At 47.9% G+C, this 23,148-nt stretch overlaps 1 protein-coding gene across 8 annotated transcripts in view; it reads right to left on the bottom strand.

Moving 5' to 3' along the window:
* Positions 1 to 23,148, bottom strand: part of RGS6 (regulator of G protein signaling 6) — a 535,425-nt gene that overhangs the window by 85,101 nt on the left and 427,176 nt on the right. For all 8 annotated transcript variants that reach the window (XM_047079799.1, XM_047079801.1, XM_047079805.1 and 5 more), the window contains 4 exons: positions 11,462 to 11,512; positions 8,314 to 8,420; positions 7,053 to 7,104; positions 1,600 to 1,664 (listed from right to left, as the gene is read on the bottom strand). In XM_047079799.1, the coding sequence (XP_046935755.1) occupies positions 1,600 to 1,664; positions 7,053 to 7,104; positions 8,314 to 8,420; positions 11,462 to 11,512 (275 nt within the window). The remainder of the gene's footprint in view (positions 1 to 1,599; positions 1,665 to 7,052; positions 7,105 to 8,313; positions 8,421 to 11,461; positions 11,513 to 23,148) is intronic.

Raw genomic sequence — 23,148 nt, forward strand, 5'->3', positions numbered from 1 at the left:
TGAGACAGTGCAAGACATTTGGAAAGAAGACTCTGGAAGCCCTGTTAATGCTGGTTTATGGGGGAAGGACTCCTCACTGCTCCACTGCTGCTCCTCCCCACCCCCCACCCCCCAGCCCTTCAGTCACTTGATGGCTCAGGAACTCCCTTGCCTTCTGGAGGGCACGTGAAAATCTGGGCAGTTCCCCAGATTCTCTGTGACGCGCAATAAAGTTTGGTTTGGGGGGAGAGATCCTGTAACCATAAATTTGCAATATTTAAAATAGTATCTGAGTTGTCAAGTTCTCTGTGCCTTGGCTGTGTTAAATGGGAATGGGTACGCATGCGGCAGGGCCTCTGAGTTTTGCAGGGGTCACATCTTGTGAAGGGAGGTGGTGCAGGAGGAAAACTGGGAGAGGATACCCTTTCCATCTGACACGTATCTTATCTTCCGGGTTGAATTTGGTCCTTAGATTCTACGTCTACTGCCAAGCACAGGGAGGTGGGTTTGGTGATGCCATTACAAAATTATCACATAGTAAGTTTAAAAAATTCTCATATTATGAATCCGCCCCCTCTTTTTCCTCTCGGTGCACAGTTCTATGCATTTTAACACATGTATAGATCAGATTCTCAGAACCCCCATCACGATCGGGATACAGAATAGTTCCATCACCCCCAGAAAACTCTCTGTGTTATCTCTTTAGAGCCACATCTTACCCCCCCCCTCTGTAACTTCTAGCAATCAGTGATCTGTTTTCTTTCATGATAGTTTTGTATTTATGAGAATGTCATATAAATGGAATCGCACAGTTTGTAATCCTTTGAGACTGGCTTCATGCACAAATAGGTGAGGGGCAGAGAGGTGGGGGGGGGGGGCGGGCAGAGGATCCGAAGCAGGCTGTGTGCTGAAAGCAGGAAGCCCGTTCGGGCCTCGAACTCACGAACTGTGAGATCATGACCTGAGCTGAAGTCAGATGCTTAACCGACTGAGCCGCCCAGGCGCCCCTAGCCATTCGCCTCTTAAAGTGCACTTGGGTTGTTTTCAGGTTTTGCTCATCACAAACAAGGGTGCTGTCAGCAGGGCTAGGGTGTGAACGGAAGTTCTGATTTCTCTGGGGTGCCTACCTAGGAGTAGGACTGCTTGGCTGTGTGGCAAGTATATGTTTACTTTTGTAAGAAACTGCCAGACCATTTTCCAGGCTGTGCCATTTTGCATTCCCACTTGGCATTATCAGTACTTTTCATTTTAGCCACTCTACCCCCAGAAGTCTCCCCAGGGAGTTAATCTTTGTTTCCCTAATGGCTGATGCTGTTGAACATCTCTTAATGTGCTTATTTGTCATCCTACGTCCTCTCTGGTGAAGTGTCTGTTCAAGTCCTTTGCCCATTTTTGAGCTGTTTGTTTTCTTATGGCTGAGTTTTGAGAGCTCTTCATATAAAGGTGCGATTTTATTGCATGGGTAGAGGAGGTGAGAACAAGGAGGGGAAATAAAAGACACTTCCTTTCCACTGCCTGAAAGGAACAAGGGAGAGAAAAAAGGAGAGAGAAGCAGAAACAGAGCTGCAGATAGGGTTTTACTCTCCTCCCACACCTAAGCTACAAAACAACCATACTTACTGCTTCATAGTCTGCCAGTTCCAGCCTCGCTTTATTCTGCATTGTCCTCTTACAGAGATAGATGGCTGAGGGAAGAAGAGAAATTACAACACGTGCAGACCCAGCAGTGTGGTGGCGTCACAGATCCACCCATCTGTCTGTCCATCCGCTCATCCACCCAGCCATCCAGCCAGCCCTCCCTGTGAGTCCGGTGCTGCACTGAGCAGAACATCCTTCCATGTGGAAGCCATGATGCCTACCCTCCAAGAATCTTCCTTAAAGGTCAGGATTGGAGGAGGACTTCATCTTCTAGTCCTGACTGCTCCCTTTCACCCTCCTCATTCTGTTCACCCAAGCATCCTCCACCAGGGTCATCTTTCACAAATAAGATCATGTTACCTTCCTGCCTATACTCCCTGCATTGCCTCCTCAGTGACCTCAGAAGAGTAGTCAGGCTCCTTAGGGTGGCGTGCTTGGTTCTTTAAGCTCCAGTCGCCTTACCTTGCCAACCTCTTCCCTCCCTGCCTCCCTTGGGCATGTGAGGCTACCAAACCCTTCAGTTCTACTCCTCTGCCCATGTGTTCTCCACATGGAAGATCTGGCGACCTTCTACTAATCTTGGAAGACCCAGCTCAGTGTTCCCAATAGCGTCTACTCATCCTCACCCATGGAACTTAATTCCAGTGCACTGTAATCATGGATTTACCAGACTGTCCCCAGCTCTAGGCGGAGGGCTCCTCAAGGGCAGAGGCTGTGTCCTACTCAGCGTGAATCCCTGCACCTAGCACCAGGGCCGGCCTACCAGGTGGAATGAATAAACAGTGGAAATGGTGGACATCTTGGGTCTCTCTTCCCAAGCTAAAGAAGGGTTCTTGGCCCTCAGTTGCCAGAGGATTCCTTCTCAAACATGCCTTCATCACTTCCTCTCCATAGCTCTGCTTCTTCAATATCTCCCTCCTTCTCCAGTGCCAAGTAGAACGATCCAGGGAAGACAATAGATGAATGGTATGAGTGACCAATAGGATGGCCAGGAGACAGGGTCAGAGAGGACCTGTGGCTGACCTGTGGTTTGACAACTTAGTTATACTAGGAGAGCTAGTGAACTCCCTGCTGGATCAACAAACCTCCTCCATGTGGTCTGAAAAATTTGCCGATGGCAGCTTACAAGACGCTGGAACCTCGTGGCTGGCAGCCTGCTCTGGTATGCTCACATTTCTGCTCACATCAGTTGAGCTGTATGTGGATGAGAGTCAGTTGTGCTTGTTCACAAGTCTGTTTATGTCAGGCACACTTGTTATTATAATAATGTAATTTCACCAAATATTACATTTCACTGATGAAATTAGTGTGAAAAGAGAGAGTTGTTTCTATGAGGACCCAGTTGAATGGTTTGGAACAACTTGATAATGAAGAGTGGGCTAAGACAATTGCTAATGAGTTTGGTAGAGGTGAAATAACTGAAAAAAAAAAAGGGGGGGAAATAATACGAATATGAAAGGGGTCAACATACAGGTTACTTCCAAAGTGTTTTCAAATTCTTGATGCATTTCAAAGGTGCCCAAACTGGATGGTTTGTTTTGAGTGTGGTTGAATTAATAAAGAAACTCAAATTATTAGGGCCCATAATCAAAGAGAGTCTTTGGTCCGATCTCAAAAAGCCATCGAATGATTGTTCTTTTGTATAGCTTATGTTGACAAGAAGTGATCAGGTAAGGACGTATCTCTTTCTCATAATTCTCTGTTGACTATCTTTTGCAAGAGCCAGGCAGGTACAGCTCTCCATTATGTCTGATGAAGGGGCGTCTGCTCTATTATAAGATACCTCCTTCGGTCTCCTGGACCACCATTTAGGCAGCCTATGGAATTGGGAGCTCCCTAAAGAGGAAGCCTGACATATCACCAGCCCCACCACGCTGGTCTCCTGACTCAGGAGCAGCACAGCTCAGTGGAGGTGAAAGCTGTTTTGAACACTGCTGTCGCAGACGGTATGTTGTACTGCTAAATGTAAAACCCGGGAAAATGCAACCCAAGTTGGGCTACGGGCTTTATTTAAGCAGAAGCATCCTGAGACATTTCTAGCACATCCGGGTCAAAATGGGCCAGCTAGGTTGTGAAGTAAAACACCACACGTGGAATGCAGAGCTGGTACCATTCCTGATGACTGCGAGCTACACGGTCACCTGACTTCAGCTTGCTCCCTCTGTGGCCAATGCCACATGGCAGGGGGTCTGTTCACCCCACCTAGGGAGGTAGAATGTAGCTGTTGAGTGGACCTTTTCTTGGCATAGAACTTGGGGCTTGTCTGCACTGACTAGGGTGCCTTCAACAGTGCTTGCTGTGACGCCTGACCAATCAAATGACCACAGACAATGACAGCCAGTCCTACTACTGGGCATCTGGGGGACTTGCTTTAAGCTCACATGTTGGTTTTATCTGGGTATTTAATTCCTCATTGAGAAATCGTTGTCTCCTTGCCCTCACACCTGGCAACCCCACCTCCTGGCACATCACTCGGATGACCCGCTGCCATCTCAAGCTCACCGCATCTCACCGCGATATAAATAGAAAACACAAAAAATGTTATGAAGTGAATGGATTCCTATGCTCTATGTGCAACTAAGCAGTAAAAAAAAAAATAATAATGGCCTCATCCTATTTCAATGTATTTAAAGAACTGACTCCCTCTTCAAACTTTGTCTTTACGAGTGATGTTGTTTACCTCAACCTCTTAAACCAGGGAACCATATTTCTCTGTTTTCCTCATACCCTTGAACTGCTTTTTAGTACACTGGGATTTTAGCACTGTAAGTCACCCGGGTGGCCATTCAGTACAGGCCCCTCGTTGCCAGTTGGGAAAACCAAAGGCCCAGAGAGGTGAAGTGAGTGACCCATCGGCCAGTTAGTGGTGGAGGTGGAATGAGAACCGAGGCCTAGTTCAGAGCTGTTTCCATTATGACATTTGCTACATCATCTACTCATTCATTCACTCATTCATTCATCCAGGTATGTCCTGTGATTATCCTCAGTTTACGGACGACGGAAACGTTTCCAGGTCATTCCCCATCGTTGGGACTCCCTGAAGCTGCTGCGTCCATTCTCAATGTCTCTCCTTGACTCTGACAGCTTTTTTTATAAACCTGTCCCTCCCCAAAGTATTCAGCCTTCTCAGTCATTCGTCACCAACAGGAAACCTGTGAATACTCAGATCAGACTCCTCACCACCCTCTTCCTCCCCATCACGCTGCCTCCCCCAGCCTGGAATGCTTGGATGGTAGGACTGTGACTTAACCAAATCTGTGTCAAAGCAATGGACACAGAGTGGGTGGTCAGTAATGTGGAATGAATGAAAGTGTCTGATTCTTCATCAATCCAAATTATACCTATCCTGAGTTCTTAGCTTTGGTTTTACATCCTCTCTGGCAAGATGGCCCCCGCAGAACTGATATTGTGAAACATTACCTTAGTGATAATAACACTAACCACCACCATGGTTTTTTTATTGGTTCCTTTCTGTGGGGCCACACACCAAACCTTACAGGCATTTCATTTCATCTTAATAAAACAACACTAGGAAAGGAGTACTATTATTCTTCTAATTTTCACAGGAAATTTCTGAGGCACAGAGAGGTTAAATAACTTGCCAACATCACACAGCTAGTGGAACCAGTTGATCTTGGAGCCGCTGTGCTGAGATCTCTCTTGGTAAAAACTTTGATTTTCTGACTGAACTGCTTTGTAAATGCTGGTGAGTACTTTTGCGGCCCGCACCTTGACTTCTCCATCCGATTTGCCAAAGTCGAGGCACAGGAGTTCAAGATAATTTTGCCTTAATGAAAGCCTGATATAAAATTGTTATTCCTACCCTTGTTCGTGCCACTCAACTCAGATTATGATGTGGAGAATCCCTCTAGAGAAAGGGAACCAGTGCCCTGGGGTGTATGGTGTGAGATGGCCTAACCTTTATGGGCTCATGTTCAAGTAAATATTTTCATCTTACTGGAGTCTAGTTATCTGGTCTTGCCATCCTCCTCCCCTCTCCGCAGCCTGTAAAAATATCGTTTTTTACATTCACCAGGGCACCCGGCTGCTGCATGGAACTGAGCCACGGTTACTCAAGTTCCGAGTTGGGCTTTTGTGAGCGGCGTTTCAGCCCCAGAAGAACCAATTTTGTGAATAGCCAAATGTAGCTCTGATTCTGAGTTGGAAGCCTTGCTTATCCACTTATCACGTGGTTTAGAGCACAGCCCAGTTCCAGAGGGACCCCGCAGTGGTGCCCTGCAGACAGCTGCAGAGACCATCAGAGGGCCTTGCCCCCTGCATAAGGGCCGTCCTCTGGACCTGGAAACACGACGACTGTAGCCTCCTTGGGCAATGCCTTGTCTGCACCCCGTCCTCGGCATTGCTCCCCACCTGCTGGCGTTGGGAGTGATCCAGACAGGGTAGCTTATCACAAGGTCTCCCGGACAGGCTTCCCTGATCACTGCCCAGCTGCCCATGCCCCTCCCTTCTCTGCAGCTGCTTCTGTCTTCCCGTGCAAGCAACCCTGCAAAGAGCTTGGGGAGAAGCTGGGATCTCACCAAGTGCCCCAGGCCCAAGGAGAGCCACTGTGGACTGCCTCAGCAGCTCCGTCAGTCAGCACGGGCCTTGAAGCCACTCGGATCTGAGTTCCAATGCTGATGCTTCTACTATCTGTTAATCGCCTTTAATAAAGAACCAGAACTGTCAGCAACTATTTGCTGAGTGCCAGCAAAACTGTGCTATGCACTGGGGAATATGAGAATGAGCAAGCAGGACCAGTTCCTGGCTTCATGGAGCTTACGACTGACTGGGCATCCAGAGAAGTAGAATACGACGCGATATGTGTGAGGCTGTGGCCTCTCTGAGCCTCAGTTCTTCATCTGGAGTATGGGGACAAGGTAACTTCTGTAGACAAGATAACTTCTGTCCTGCCTGGACAGAGGTAACTCCCTGCCTGCCAAACTCCCAACCTCACCCACTCCTAATTTCCTAGTCCAGGATAACTTCTGCACACTCCTCCCTGGTCTAGCTTCTTTTCCGCCTAACTTCTCTAGCTCTCAAAAACACCAATGAATTATTCATAACTCTTAACAAGTCTGTGAGAATAGAAAGAGCTGGGGTGGGGGTGGGGGTGGACCCTTGATCCAGCCCTCCCTGAAACCTTGCCCCAGAAGGGAGTGGTCAGCGGTCACTATCTTGGTTCTCCCTGGCTCCACAAAATGAGCATACTGGCCAGCTTGATGGAACGTTCCTTCCCTTCCCCTGTTCCCCTCCAAAGGCTGCATCTCTCAGTGTGCTCTGCCTTTCTTCATTATGTGGAACAGGGAGCTTATTACATGTCAACGCTCGGAAAAGGACTGAGCAGGATAACGACCCCTCCTCTCTGTGCGGCAGTCACCCAGACACCAAGCGTTTGTCGTCCACGCTCCCAGGAGTGACGCCTCTTCACTGCTCACCGTAGTCGGTGTTTTCAGGCTCCCAGCAGTTTGAAGGCCAAAAGTACGGGGCCTGCGCAAAAGAGCACAGATGTCAGGACTCAGAGGCACACCGGTACTTGCCTTCCTCTGCCTGGGGCCTGGGTCCACCCTCTCCTGCGTCCAGGGAGGACCCCTCCCCATGACAGGCTCTGCCCCGGCTCCTTTGTGCTGATGCCAACCCCCCAACTCTCTCCTGGTCTTAATACAGCAGAGGCCGTCAACATTTCAATCTGGGTATTGAGAAATGACATCTAAGGTAAGCAAAAGAAATGCGAAAATGAGAAACTTAGTTAACAGGGCAAGTATGTCTTATCCCAAGACAATAGACGTCTAATGCTAAAGTCAGGCCGGCACAGTTTCCCGGGGAACACAAGCTCCAAGTTCCTTTTCTCTCTTTGAAGTATGTATCCCCAACACCGACATGTGGAAACTCTAACCCACAGGGTGGCTGCACTGGGAGTAAGGAAGTAATTAGGGTTCCGTGAGGTCACAGGGTGGGGCCCCGATCCCATAGGATTGGTGTCCTTATCAGAGGAAACGCCAGAGAGCTTGCTTTCTCACGTGGTGGAGAAGCGGCTGTCTGAAAGCCTGGGTGAGCCCTCTCACCACTGACCTAACCTGCTGCAACCTGGACCCTGGACTTCCTGCATGCAGCACTGTGAGAAATTTCTACACTGGTGGTGTAAGCCACCCAGTCTTTGGTATTTTGCTATAGTAGCTAGAGCAGACTAAAATGCCCTTTGGCCCTGTCTAAAAAACTCCACTCCATTGGTGTTGACCTTGACACAGCCTCTTATCCTCTGGCCCATTTCCCTCTAGAACAGGACCTGAGAAAAGGAGTGGGAGGGGTTAGGTAGTGGACAGAAACTTCAGACCAGGAAGGCAGCATGACAGAGTAGAGAGATCAAGGACTTTGCCATCAGGTTGACCGACACTCAAATCAAGGCCACCTCCTAGATTTATTAAACCTCGGAGCACCTCAGGGTTCTCATCTGTCAAATGGATGATATATATAACCCTAAAAGTTTGTTCTTCAGATTGAATGAGGAAATATGTGTAAAAGGTGCCCCCCCCCCCCGCCAACAACAACAAATGGCCCAGATAAAAGCTTGTTTGGCCTTCCCAGTGTTGGGGGGAGGTAAGGGTTGCTCCCTTAAATACCCTCAGTTTTATAGGTAGTTTTAATCTGAGATCAGATAATAAGAGAACATTCTTCAGGAGGAGGAGCTGGCAGGCCTACCTGGAAACGGTAGAAGGTGCCGTCATCCTTCATGGTGAGAACGTGGTCCGAGATTGGAAAGATGTAGCCCTGGGCAGCTATAAGGCTTCCCACGTGTATTGCTTCAACTGCACGGACAGGGCATGAGAGAGAGGAGTGTTTAGTAAGCTGTCAGAACGCAGGGCTCCTTAGCTGGAATGTCAGTCAGGAGGGCAGAAAGGCAACCGGAAGCCAACTGTCATCACCCCCAGATAGCTGCATGATTGATCGGCTGATTGACTGATAGCCTTTGATATAAAGAAATGCACTGGGCCGGAGGTGGGGGTTGGGGCATCAGTGGCTAGGAAGGGCCAACATGTGTCTGGGTTGGCCCAGACATTTGGACCATTTGGACCAACATTTGGATCCCAGCTCTGAGAGTCTGACATCGCTTGACTTTCCCCAACACTTGCAGAAGAAAGTAGCTTCATGGTTAAGAGCATGGGCTTTGGTATAGACACATGCTTCATGTAAAAGGTCTTAGGGGTGCCTGGCGCTCGGTAGGTTTCGGCAGCCCTGATTCATGTGCCTGTTTCATCATGTTTATCAGCCCCAGCAAAATGAGCATGCAGTCTCACTGCCCATGGCATTCCCCGATATGACAGTCCTACTGGAGGGAGGACAGCATTGCCCTTCTCTAATGCATATAGAGTAAAACCTCACTTTCTTAGAAAATTGGAGGAAGGGTAGGTAATGCAGTGGGCAGTAGCAGAAGGAGGCCAACCTGACAGAAGTGTTTATGTTTTTGTCACAATCAGCCCATTGTTTCGTTACTTAGCACCAGCCATAAATAGATTCTCGTAGGTAAGAATTTGTGTCTATTAGGAGCAGAGCTGAGAACGAAAAATAACAAATCCAAATGGTTCCACCATGCGTGATAATCCTTCACCAATATAAAAGTACTCTTACTGCTAAAAACTAATTTTTGGATGTGAAAGTGATTGATATGCTTAAGGAGTCTCCAGGAATTATCAATTTCATAAGCCCTGAATTTTTTTTTTTAAAGCAACTTGTTTTGTCTTGCAAACTTCTCAAGAGGTTGTATCTAATCCAAGTGTTTTACTTATGTAGAACACCTCTCTTTTGGAAATAACTGGTGGAGTCAGAATGAATGAAGTCGGATGTTATTTGCTCACTGATGACCAGTTTGCTTTTTAAAGTCTAGATGCTTCGAGAATCATGGGGACGGCAAAAAAGCAGAGTTTCGTCACTGGCAGCTGCTCCTTCCCCAGGGAGGAAAGAACAAAATCCAGTAAGAAGGTGACTTTCATGTCCCCGACCTAGGAGCTGGAACTCTCACTTCATCCTTTGTGGTTCTGTTTAGCTATATGGCAGATGGGGAGGGAGGGTGAGGGGAGGGGCAGATGTTGGATGTGCCTGGCTTCCCAGGGCCTTGCTTTGTCTCATTTCTACCCTTGTATTCCCAGCTGGTGAATTGTTCTTAACTCTTCCTGCTCAACCATTTCTCAGGAGCCTAAATGGTTCCCAACACCTTGATGTCCTCTCAAGGCCATCGGAGTATAAGAGACCTTCATAGACATGATCTTGCTTATTCACGAGCTTTCAGGGAAAGCTCCTCATACCAGGGCCGGAGGACTTCTGAAGCCTATTCTCCTCCCACACTACTACTACTGCTACTAATGATAATAATACGCCTTAGAAATACAGTGAGTATTTTAGAAGGGGTAAGAAAACAGTGCTATTGGTAGAGAAAAGACTACCCTGAAGAATGGTACTCCTTTGGTTAAGCATTATAACAAAAGAAGCATTGACTTTAAGTACGTGCCACTGAACTGGTAGAAATGCATTCAGCCCAGTTTTTACAAGCGGACAATCAGAAGTCCAGGCTGCATGAGGGAAATGCATGGGGCAGTTAATCTGGGTTCTATCCTTAAAAGGATTTGAATTCACAGGTTCCCTCCTGTGGATTAAGAGCTTGAGCAGAATTACGAATTTTCACTTGTCACGGAAGTTGCCATTAATCATGATGGCGAAAAAGGCTAGTGTACCTCCCACGAATGACCCACTTCTTTTCTGGCACTCAGATTTCTGGCGACTACATTTAATTGAACTCTGTGTAAATTGTATTGTTTCATAGTCAATAGCCTCTTAGGAGCATCAGATTAAAATATAGGAATTCCTGAGCTGACTTCGTGACCACAGCAAGGAATCACAGCTGAAAGTTGGACACCTAGAAAGGGCACTTACAAAAATCTTTAGAACGCATAGCAATTGGAAGCCATTTAATTAAGGGCAGATAGGTCTACTCCCCGAGAACATAAGAATACATGAATGGATATTGGATATTGATAAATATGACCTTCAGGCATCAAGGATACTCAGTTAAAACAGGAAGTGTACTATAAACTCCAAAACACATTAACAAACACACAGATCCTAAGGTTGGCTTATCTGGAATTTTCACTTTTCTGAAACCCCTCATTCTCTAATTAGGCTGGGAAAATAAATTTTACTACTGATTTTCTGGTGGGAGGACAGATTCAGAAACTGTTTTATTGGCCAGAATTCTGTTGTTGTCTTTCTGGTGAGGTTTTCCTAATTGAAATGCACAATTAAGGCTCGGGAAAAAAAAAATCATTCTTTCACTTCTTGCAGAAGGAGGAAACAGAAGGAGTCTTAGCAAATAATTAAACATCTTAATTGTGGATCAGGCAATCTGATTTTAAGAGCTGGCTCTATAAAGATAGGTGTTCAGTCGAGAAAATAAATTAATTTCATTTGCAAATAGAGTGACTCCACATCTTGGGATTCACATTTATTATTATGATTATTATTTTAATGTTTATTTATTTTTGAGAGAGAGAGAGAGAGAGAGAGAGAGAGAGAGAGAGAGCATGCACAGGGGAGGGGCAGAGAGAGAGGGAGACACAGAATCCGAAGCAGGCTCCAGGCTCTGAGCTGTCAGTCCAGAGTCCAATAAAGGGTTCAAACTCACAGACTACAAGATCATGACCTGAACCGAAGTTGGATGTCTAACGTCCTGAGCCACTCAGGTGCCCCAAGACTCACATTTATAAGCCCAGTTCTCAGGAGAATGGGAGAATCTGGTTTGGAACTTGTTTATGGGATGTTTTTCAATACCATGGAGGATAAAATTGGAGTCAAATACCTGGGTCCTCAATGGAGAGGTTCTTCATAAGCCATTGCACAATGTCAGTACCTGAAATGATAAAGCAATTTGAACTGAAGACATCACGAATGTTTAACTCTGTGGCAGAAGAAACATGTTTACCTAAGAATCCCCAAATTCCAATTAGCACACACCCAGAGAGCTGGATAATATTGACAATTTTCCATCCTAATTAACCATGTCTATCCATTGGGATGCTTCCATAGTCACAATCTCACTCTTTTCCAAAAAATCCATTTTTGATGACTCAGGATGATCTTGTGTCCACACTTCTAGGGAGTATCTATAGGGAACTTCCTGCAAATATAGATTTTAATGATTTCCCTGAGACAGGTTAGGTGAAAGTATACTATATCTGAACCCCAGGATATTTCCTGAAGGAGGAGGCCTCTTCAGCTCCCTACCCTAACTGACAAGGCCTGACTAACACAGGTGACCTTACAGTTTCTTAACAACAACAACAACAACAACAACAACAAATCTCTAATTTTTTCATTGGGCCCATTTTAAATGAAAATGCTCCTATTGAGTTCTTACAATGGAATATGGCTATAAATGACATACACCACTTCTAGGCCTGGACCATAAAAACTCCCATGTGACCCACCACACCCTTTCCTTCCCTATCTGCTGGCTGAATGTAGAGAACCCCAAGAACACAGGGGAGGGCAGAGCCACAATGTGGGAGGAGCCTGGGATCCTGAACAATCATAAAAATTGATGCCTATTTTGGGCTCTGACTTGATTAAAAAATAAACTTTATTGCTTTAAGCCACAGAAGTTGGGATTTATTCGTTTTGACATTAAGTTCTACCTTAACTAATATAAAATCTTGAGTTGGAAGGGATTTTTAAAGCATGTCTACTCCAACCCTAGCCAATATAGGAGCCCCATCTGTAATACTCTGGACAAGAGGTACCATAATCTCCACTTGGAAAAACCCTAGTACCTGGGAATTACAGATTCCCTCCTAGTCAGCCTGTCCCAGTGAAATCATCTTTGATTTTTCAGAACAGAAATCTGACCCTCTGTGAAGTCCTCTCTTTGGACTTAGTTTTGCCCTCTGATGATAGAAAAACAAACCCAGACTTCTTGCTCTGGAGAGAGTCGGTCCGATATACTATCAACATTCTTCTTGAGGTTTTCCTCCCTCGAGGTGACACATGCCTGGGCCCCTCAGCTATTTTCTCCCATGACATGACCTAGAGACCCTCACCATTTTAGTCAGAATTCTCTGAATATGTTTCCTTTTGTTTGCCTCCCTTTGAAAATGTCGCGCCTAGAGCCAACGTGGGAGTAGAGGAGTCCAAATTTCTGGAAGGTTCTGGACTTCTGGTCAATTCACCTTTGTCACTCAACCATCTCACTTTAAACCAGGGCTGATCTTCAAACGTGGTTTGTCACCTCAGGATGGAATGTTTGGTGGAAAGCAGCCTGAAAAGGGCAACATTTCTGGATGTCTGAGTCCTGTTGTGTGTGGGTCTGAGGCTTGGTCTGCCCATAGCTCTCCTGGAATAGATTCCTAGCTGAAAACCTGGAGAACTAGCAGAGGTCTTCGAGGAGCATTTTCTTTCCCCAGAAATAAAGTTTCCCAGAAATCTGACTGGTTGCCAGAGGTGAGAACAGCACAGGCCTGTTTCTCTCTGGCTCTCTGGAGAGGGTATGGAACCTTGCACCATAGACAACCAGGGCCCCATCCTACTATTTCTGTGCTCCCCCAAGACCAGCCTCCACTGGCTCAGCCCTGCAAGGTGCCCCCGTTTCAACCTCAAAAGCAGAACTTCAAAACTTCTCCCCGCTCTTGCTCCCGGATGGCATCTAGGAGCTAAACTTTGGATCAAAACCACCCCTGTTCATTCCCATTCTTTGAGAGAAAGGAGAGTTACGTCTGTGTGTGCTTGTGCATGTGTGTCCGTCTCTTCCAAATGATACAAGTTCAACATTTGTTCTAGGACATGAAGAACAAAGCAGAAATCAAATAAGAACTGTAATCCCAAGTTGGGGGTGGGGGAGAGAAGACTCTAACCTGTTTTTTCCTCAAAAGAAAAATAGTTCTTTTTTGTGGGTTGCCTGGAAACGGATAGGTTTCCAGCATCAGCAACAGCTCTCCCCCGGGCAGGCGGATTATCTTTCTGCTGAGCTTGCTGAACCATTATTTATCACCTGCCAAGATTGATTACTCACCCTGGGACAATGACAGCCCTTCCTTTCCCCTGTTAATTACTGTCATCATTAATATCCATGTCACTAATTAGTATTCATTCACATTGAAACTCCTTCCTCGCTATCATATCCGTTCCCCCCTCCACCCCAGCCGAGACTTCAGCACTATTGTCTAGATTTCTACCCTCTTTTGCTTTCACGCGCTCAGTGTCTGGCCTAATTGTTCTCCCCAGTCCACCAGGCCCTGGTTTGCATTCACGGAGCCGAAGGATCCCCTTTGAAGCACTTTGTTTTTGGTAAAGACGGGAAAGTCACAAAAGCCTCTTTCCTTTTCACCTAGCAATGTGGCGGACCACAGACCTGGGTTTCTTGTCCCTGGTGCAGCCACCGTAACAGTCGGGGTCTTCATCTGGGGACTGGGGTGACTGTACTCAAAGCTCTGGTGAGGGCCGAGCTGCGCCCCTGCCAGTCCTGGGTCACTGCCTGCCTCACCCGCTGCAGACCTGCACGAAGGCCCTCAGCAAGCATAACAACGTGTAGGGGTTAAGGACGCTCCCCCCTCCTTCTCTTGGGCATGGGCTGCTTTAGGCTTCCTTGGACTAACCCAGGAGGGGCCAGCCTCCAGCCTCGTGGCTGGAAGCAAATGGTCCATGTTGAGCCCCAGGAACAAGTAAGGGAGGGAAATCTGTCATAATATTATGTCCTTTAAAAGACCTATAATTATTACACTGGAACCAGGCGAGAATAGTTCAAATGTCCGTCAGGAGAAAGCATTTTTCCTTTTTTCTCTTTCCTTTCTTCCTTTTTTCCTCCAGCCCCCAATCATTCTTTCCTTCCTATTCTGAAAAGAATTTGAAGCAGATTATTTTCCTGTTCTCTTTCAAATTAATTGTTGCCCTTTGTTACCACTGTCGGATTCTGGTTCTTATTTTGGTCAAGATACCCCGCCAAGGACTTAAAGCCAATATAAAAACTTTAGGAACAGGGGCGCCTGGGTGGCGCAGTCGGTTAAGCGTCCGACTTCAGCCAGGTCACGATCTCGCGGTCCGTGAGTTCGAGCCCCGCGTCAGGCTCTGGGCGGATGGCTCGGAGCCTGGAGCCTGTTTCTGATTCTGTGTCTCCCTCTCTCTCTGCCCCTCCCCCGTTCATGCTCTGTCTTTCTCTGTCCCAAAAATAAATAAAAACGTTGAAAAAAAAAAAAAACTTTAGGAACAAATGCGGAATAGTTACTCTTTATTCCCAAAGGTTCTAAAACACTTGGCTGAAAGTTTTCTTTTTGAGGCTAATATGTCAACATATATGTCAGGAATATCCATGAAATACATCAGAGGGCACCCGAAACTGTTCTCCACAGCATGCGTGGTTTGTTAGTATATTTAAGTATATATTTATCAGATGTAGGTATGCTTTATGTTTCTATATGTGCTGTAGGTATGTATTCCAATTATGTCTTTTATATATCATTATGTGTATTGGAAGGGTGTTTGGACACAACTCAAAACTTCTCTAGTAGGGGACTGAATAATTAATTATGGCTCATCCATACAATACATATCTATTGAACACCTAGTGTATTAAATGAAAAAGCATATCAAGAACAGTGCGTATTGTAAAATGACATTTTTACAATAGAAAATATGTATTTGCATTTGTATTCTATTAATTACACACGTATAGATATATACAGATACCGAGAAGAGAAGCTCTGGAAGAATGTTTATTTTTGAGAGAGAGAACGTGAGCGACGGAGAGGCAGAGAGAGAGGTAGACTCTATGCAGATAGCAGAGAGCCCAATGCGGGGCTCGAACTCGGGAACCGTGAGATCACGACCTGAGCAAAAGTTGGATGCTTCACTGACTGAGCCACCCAGGAGACCCTGGAAGAATATTCAAACTGTTAACTTTAGGTTATCTCGGAGAGAGTGGAGGGTCCAATGATGGAAAATTTCTATTTTTTACATTTCCTTATTATTTGGAATTCATTGAACGTTAATATATTGCTTTATATAGTGCTTTTTAAATATATGGCTTTTTAAAAGTGAAAAACACTTTTCATTGTAAAGAGCAGAAAGGGAGGCGATGACCTCCTCCAGAGACTGCAGTGGAGAGGCTGGGGGATCAGGTTGCAGACACACAGCGGAGAGGGTAAGGGGAGCTCTGAACCCTTCTGCTGCCCCCAGGCCCTGGCCGTGGGCATTTTCTGCTCCCCAGTGAAGGGGCAGAGAAAAATGAGGCATGACTCACAAAACTGCCTCTCTCCAGAGGAGTAAAGAATTGGGAGGCTCGCTCCTAAGCCTCAAGCTCGTCACTCCCTCTGGACATTGGGCCAACCCCAAAGCTTTTTGTAGACTCTAACAGGGCTGCTCACCATAGTCCTAGACTAAGGGTGATCATCTGTACCACTCAGTACAAACTAGATTCGAGCAAGCTGGTGAGATCTTCCAATATTTTAGGGGGTTCTCTTTCCGGTTTGGGGGAGATCCTTATTACAGAAGGGTTGTATTCTGAACTTTGTCCTCATGTGTTTTTTTAAAAAAAATTGTTTTTAATGTTTATTTATTTTTGAGAGAGAGAGAGAGAGAGAGAGAGACAGAGAATGAGTGGGGGAGGAGCAGAGAGAGAGACACACACAGAATCCAAAGCAGGCTCCGGGCTCTGAGTCATCAGCACAGATCCCAACTCAGGGCTCGAACCCACGAACTGTGAGATCATGACCTGAGCTGAAGTTGGACGCTCAACCTACTGAGCCACCCAGGTGCCCCTGTCCTCATGTGTTTTAAGTGCCCCCAAAGATTAAGGAATACCTGGAACTTCCTGCCAGATAAGTCAGAACCTAAGGGGATCCTACTTTGAAATGCTTTCCCCCATTCTTCCCAAAGTATTGTATCAACCTTAGCCCAAATTAGATTATGCAAACTTGATAAAAGACTGGTTCCAGTCACCTGCAAATTTCAAGTTATGTGAAACTTGGTAGCTTATAAATCATAGTACTGATGACTGAAGCAATCGATAACTTACTTGTCAGTCCTCACCACTGGGGAAAGACACCTTCATTTGAGTAAACTGTTCCTGGAGCCCAACAAAAGATAAGACGGTTCCTGCCGTGAGTGACCTCCTGGTCCTCCGCAGTCAAGGTTATGACTCAGTCCACCCTGGGATTCTCACACACCTGCCAAGGTCTCTGCTACACCTGTGAGTGAGGAGGGCAGCTTCGTGCCGCTTTATCACGTAGGTGCCATAGGCAGGCCAACATTCCTGAAGGAGGGAGACATTCCCCAGGGTCCATCGTGCACCAGGCCCGAGCTGGGCACTTGACCCTGTAATCACATATCATCCTGACAATAATTGTGTATAGTATAATAACTAGTATACCCATTTTAAGGATGAGGCCCAGAGAGGCCCAAGGCCAACATACTTATAAGAGCCAAACCTGGAATCCAGGCAAACTCATGACAGATACTATGTCCACCACATCCTCTCTTATTGCTGAATAACTTTCCAAACGGTACTCAGAATAACTGGAAAAGTGATACTCTGTGCTTATTTTCCCCTTGAAGCAGGGACATTAATTTAGTAGTAATAATAATTACTACCAATATTAGCTAGTGAGCTAATAATTCATTGAGCACTTTCTATATTGCAGGCTGTGGAATGACCCTACGATACTAGTCGCATGGGGGCGCTTGGGTGGCTCAGTCGGTCAAGTGTCCGACTTTAACTCAGGTCACAATCTCACGGTTTGCGTGTTCGAGCCCCGCATCAGGGTCTGTGCTGACAGCTCAGAGCCTGGAGCCTGCTTTGGATTCTGTGTCTCCCTCTCTCCTTGTCCCTCCCCTGCTCATGCTCTGTCTGTCTCTCTCTCTCTCTCAAAAATAAACAAACTTAAAAAATTTTTTTTTTAAATCCCATGATGTAAGTAGATTATTAGCATCTTTATTTTGCAGATGAATGGAAGGACATTCTAAGTAGGGCAGTCTTTATAGTTTTAGACCTTTCTTTTTTTTTAGTTAAAAAAAAAATCCCACAAAATGCAACAGTTAGCTGGCAGAGAAAGCTGACCTTACTTAAGAGGAGATGTTAAACTTTAGGATTTCAGAGGGTTAACACACTGAATAGTGGCAGGAAGACAGGAGGAGACTCAGGAGGAAGCCCTGTGTGCCAGGACAAGTCTAATGGCATTTTGAGGAGTCGTGTTTGGTCAATGGGCTTGACTTTTTCCAAGGAATGCCGTGACAAAATTTCACAGACATATGCTTGTTAACCAAGACTAGGAACCAATAGAACACAGCGTTTATAAAGTCAGACTTGAGTTCAGCTCATGCTGTGTCACTTACAGACTGTGTGACCCGGGGCAGGTCCCTGAACCACCCCCCACCCCAACCTCCATGTCTTCATGGGTTGATGGGGGTGAAATACTGCCTACTCAGAGGGTAAGTGCGTGTATTCAAAACCTGGCCCGTGGTTTTGCTGGAATGGTCTGTTGATCATCAGCTCACCCACCTGCTCTGTGCCTTCATTGCCTGAGATGGAAACGGAGACAATAACCGATCCGCTGCAGAGACCCTAGGGGTTAAAAGGAGTTCCGCACGTGCCATGCCCGCGCAGTGCCCGCTACAGAATACGCATTAGCGCACATTAGCTGCGGACAGAGTCTGCATCTTTAGGGACCTTGTATTGGAGCCAAGAGTCTAATCAAGTCATCTGTATGCCTGGAAGAAGCAACAGCAACTTGGAGTTTTTGTGTGATTTGCCTGCCTTTTTGCCTTACAGAACCTCAAGATGTCTTCTGATGCTTTTACGAAGGGGTCTGCTGATGGACAGCTTGTCAGATGGGAGGGGCAACGAACAAGGCAGTTGCCGCAGGCAAGCTCTAGGAGCCCGACCTCCGTGGCCCCATTTCTGGCCCTGTTCCTCCAGTAAGTGGACTTCTGGGCACGGTGGGTGGTAGGTAGAGCGGGTGCCCTCAATGCACGGCCATTCGGTCCAGCATAACAAGCCGTGTGCGCCAGTCCCTCACGTCCCAACATCCTCTTCCTCTCCCTCTTCTCCTCTTCGGCCTCATGGACTGCTTCTCCACTCCCAGAATGCACCACGCTCCATCCCGCTGCAGGACATTTGCATAAGCGATTTCCTGAGCCAGTGATGTTCCCTCCTTTCTCTGCTCGACTGTCTCTAGCTGACTCTGGCATGTCCTTTGGTTCTAACTTCCTCAGGAAAGCCTTCACAGATCTCCAAACCACGTCGCATCCTTTGGCTGTCCCTTGCAGAGAATGGGGTTCCTTCTCTTCGGAGCACTTCTCTCCATTTGGAATTAGATATCCACGATGTGATTGTTGGATCAACGTCTGCCTCCCCCTCTGTATTGGTTTCCTGGGGCTTCTGTAACAAAGGCCCACAAACTGAGCGGTTCAAACAGCAGACATTTATTGGCTCACAGTTCTGGAGGCCAGAGGCCTGAGAAGGCGGGGTTGGCAGTGGGGGTTCATCTGAGGGCGGTGGGGGAGAATGGGTTCTGGGCCTCTCTCCTCACGTCCGCAGGTCTGCTGGTCTTTGGTGTTCGGGGGCCTGCAAATGCATCACCCCGATCTCTGCATGAGCACCCATCAGAGAGCATTAGAAATGTTCTGGGGGCAGCTGAGTGTTCCGAGGAGGTTCGGAGGGGACTCTGTGGCTGGAAGGCATCTGGGCCGTATTGCCTTCCAGTGTTATCTAATGGTCATCTCATTTGTGCGAATTTGAATCTGAAACGTGGTTCATGGACACGTGAACTTATGTTTAAGTTAATCTGTGAGGCCGAGGCTTTCTTGAGATGAGGTACCTTCATCTTCGCGTGGCCCTCTCCTTGCACGTGTGCCTCTTTGTCCAACTTTTCCTTTTTAGAGGGACACCTGTCATAGTGGATTAGAACCCACCCTCACTAACTCACGTTAACTCATTACATCTGAAATAACCCTGTGTCTAAGCAAGGTCACGTTCCAAGGTAGTGCAGGTTAAAACTTCAACATCTAAACTTTTGGGAAGACACAGTTCCGCTCCTAACACTCGCTAAACCATCGCTCTGAGACGGGAGGACTCTGTCACACCGTCCTGTCTCTGGTACCGTGCAAACACCTGGCCTGGAGCTGGGGTTTAATACGTGCTCATCGAGCAACAGTTATATTCAAATATACATCCTACAGTATGTATCCACCCATAGGTACATATTCACTACATTGTAAATTTTTCTCTCAATTTTTGTGGCGCAGGAAACCTCATCACACACCAGCACCAACCGTGTGTGTGTGGGGGGGGGGGATGCATTTTGCAGCCACTGCTTTACATGAAAGTTGCGAGGGTTTTCATCCATTGACACTGTTATCTTTCGAAACTCCTGTCTTCTCTTGTCTAAAGAAAGCTAACCTGATGAAAGCTTTAAAAAAATATTAGGCAGCAATCCAAAGCTGCCTTCTTTTCTTTATGCGATGCTGGCTGTCACTGGAAGAGGACGGTGAGTGCAGGAAAGGCAAAGTCTCCCACCCTCTTCTGTGGGGCTCACAGCCACTGTCCCCCCGCCAGCTCTCCACCGGTCCCTCTGCTCACTCCACTGGCCTCCAGACTGCACAGTTCCAACTGCCTTTCGCTGGCTTTGATCTAGCGTGTGATCCTCCCTTCTTCACAGGGAGGCTTCTGCAGTCTGACTCGGTTTCGGACAGGTTGGAGGAATTCAGTCCAGACACGCCAAGTAAAATTTTGAACCCAGTGATCCCCAAGCATCACCACTGTATCCCCTCCTAAACCACAGCCTCTGGGAGCCACCTCCCTGGGGCGTCCTTCCAGGCCAGGCAAATCGGCTTGCTGACCATGGGCCTGTGACAACCGTGCCCCTCGGCGACCCAGGGCCTACGCGGCAGGAAAGACGACTGGCTGCTGGGAACCCCTTGGTGGGCCTTCCCCTCCCCCTCCCTGCCCCCGCGCACCCCCCACTGCAGCCCAGCCTCCCCACTCAGATTCTGCGTTTCCCCATTCTCTGAAATTTAAAGCTTCCCTGTGCATTATGAAAAATAATAGGGGGCAGGAGACCAGGCGAGGTTATTACCAACTCATAAATCAACCAGGAGGCTCTGAGGGTTGCGGTGAGGTGTCTGAGATGGGCCCCCTGGTTTGTTATCTCACCCAAGCCCCCACGATTGATTCATAACCTCATAACCCTCCTGCGTCCCAATCCTGGGCCTTATATCTAATTGTCAGCAGCCGAGGACATGATTTGCAAGAGGATGCGGTGGCGGCAGCCGTGGGGGTGGAGGAGAGATTAGTTTTGTCAATCAAAAGCGTCCAGGGGAGGTGGGGAGCGCCCAGGACTTAGCTTCACAATCAGCTTATTAAAGAGAAGGCTGAACATGGCTACGCTGACTGGGCCTCTTGCAGGGGCCTGGAGGACAAGGCCACTGGGGTGTAGCCTCTGTTCTCTGGGCCCACATTCCTCTCAACCCGAAGGCAGGAATGAGGGGCAAACAGACTCGCGGCTCCAGGGGAGAAGCAAGCTAGTGAAGGCATTCAGTTGCACCCATCAGAGAATGTTATAAACGTCCTGGGGGCTGCTGAGCGTTCTGGGGAGGCCTGGAGGGGCCCCTGTGGCTGGAAGGCGTCTGGGCCCTATTGCCTTCCAGTGTTGTCTAACGGTCACCTCATTTGTGTGAATTTGAATCTGAAACGTGGTTCACGGACATGCGAATTTACATTTAAGTTAATCTGTGCGGCTGAGGCTTTCTTGAGGGGAGCAGGAAACGAGAGCCTTTATGAGGCCCCGGCCTGCAGGCTGCAGTCACTTACCAGGAATTTGATCCGTCCATCCACACTGTGATAGCAATTACACGGGTCCAATGGCACAGCTTTAAGGTTTCAAGTCTGCAAAGTACCCTGGACATCTGCCACCACCTTGGGGCGGGCGAGGCGTGCACAGCAGGGCGTGTGAGCAAGCCGGGGTTGAAGCAGAGTCTGGGACACAACGGTTTGTGAGCAAAGATTTTACAGTTTTGCACTAATTCCGGCTCCAGTCCCTTGGAACCTGCCTCTGGGCTCTACCAGAGAATAGCTCTGGCGTGGTGGAGCGAGCTTTTGTAATCAGACAGACCCGGCTCAGGGCCTGGCTCTGCCCCTTGCTAGAGGATCCCCTGGGATGAGTCACCCCACCACTCGGAGCCCCAGTTTACCCACCTGCAAAATGGGGTCAAGCACAGGATCCACCTGACAGCCTGTTACGACGATTAAAATGAGGACACAGAATAGACACCAACCAGCCCTACATCTCGCCTACAACCAACACAGACCTCTCCATCTGCGCGAACGGAAGTCCGGAGCTGGTCTCCCACGGAAAGATCCCCAGCCTGGGACCAAGCCCCTTCTCCTGCCCCTCCCCAGGCCTAGGCCACAGGCCTTCCAGAGAGTTCGTGGCTTGTTCTTACGTGGCTCTTCCAAGCTCCTCTCTTTTGTTCAGATGGATGAGGCCATCCTCTCAACCTTGGTCTGGGGTCTTCTCTATCAGCGGGGGATATACTTCCAGGTCCGCTCCTCGTTCTTGAGGCAAAGCAGCATGAGGACCCCTCGGAGACCTGTACTCCAGCTCCAGCCAGGCTCTCGCCTGGCTTCTCCCACAGGAGCAGCTAGGAGCCAAGTGGCCTGGGTGTGAATCCGGTTTCCCCCTGCCACCAGCTCGGTGGCCTTGGGGATGTGCCTCGCCCTTCGTAAGCCTCAGTTTCTATGAGATACGATAAAAAGCTCGGTCTGAGAGGGTAGATGTGAGTTTGGAAAAGCTTCCGCCCCGAGTCCTTCAACACAAGGCAAGGGATGGGCAAATGTTGGCTTTACTGGTATGATGACTGCTGTTACTCTGACTGGAACATTTCACTCATTTCCCTGCAGTGATGAATAAAATGGCTGTCCTCCAGCAAGAAGGGGGACCAGTGTGCTGCAAGGACTGTGACTGGAGGATCGTGGGGTGCCCTGGGGCCACAGACAGGTGTGTGCCATTCCAGAGCTGACCCGCTGTCAGGAAGCAGGTGTTCGGGAACAGCAGGCAACAGTGGAAAGAGACTGGCGGAGGGGGAGCCCTGGATTTAAAGCCAAGGGCTCCACCACGGCAGCCCGAAGCAAACCACACTAACGGCACCAGGGCATACCTAACATTTGCACTGAGGTCAAGGTGGAGTAACAGCAAGTCTCTGTGGAAGGGAAGAGTCATGGGAGGGCAAAGAGTCAAGAGCACGCTCTGGCATCATCTACGCGCAAAGCACTGTGGCCAGACGCCGAGGGCCGTGATTCAGGCGCGACTCAGAGAAAGAACCGGGCTTACGAGCTAAAGGGAAATGATCTCAGAGTTGCTGAGGAATGATCTCATGTGTTCCCAGCAACGGGATGCTGGCCTTCCCCTCTCTTCTGCTCTCAGCCTGAGCCTCATGGCCTCTGCCAGCGTTACCGTGAACGCTCCGGGTCAGTCCGCAGCCCCTACAACTCCACTGCCGGTGTGG

The sequence above is a fragment of the Lynx rufus genome, unplaced genomic scaffold (genome assembly GCF_022079265.1).
Source record: "Lynx rufus isolate CCGP_SWC_20201006 ecotype Redwood Valley unplaced genomic scaffold, mLynRuf1.p SCAF_17, whole genome shotgun sequence".
NCBI classification, from domain to species: domain Eukaryota; kingdom Metazoa; phylum Chordata; class Mammalia; order Carnivora; family Felidae; genus Lynx; species Lynx rufus.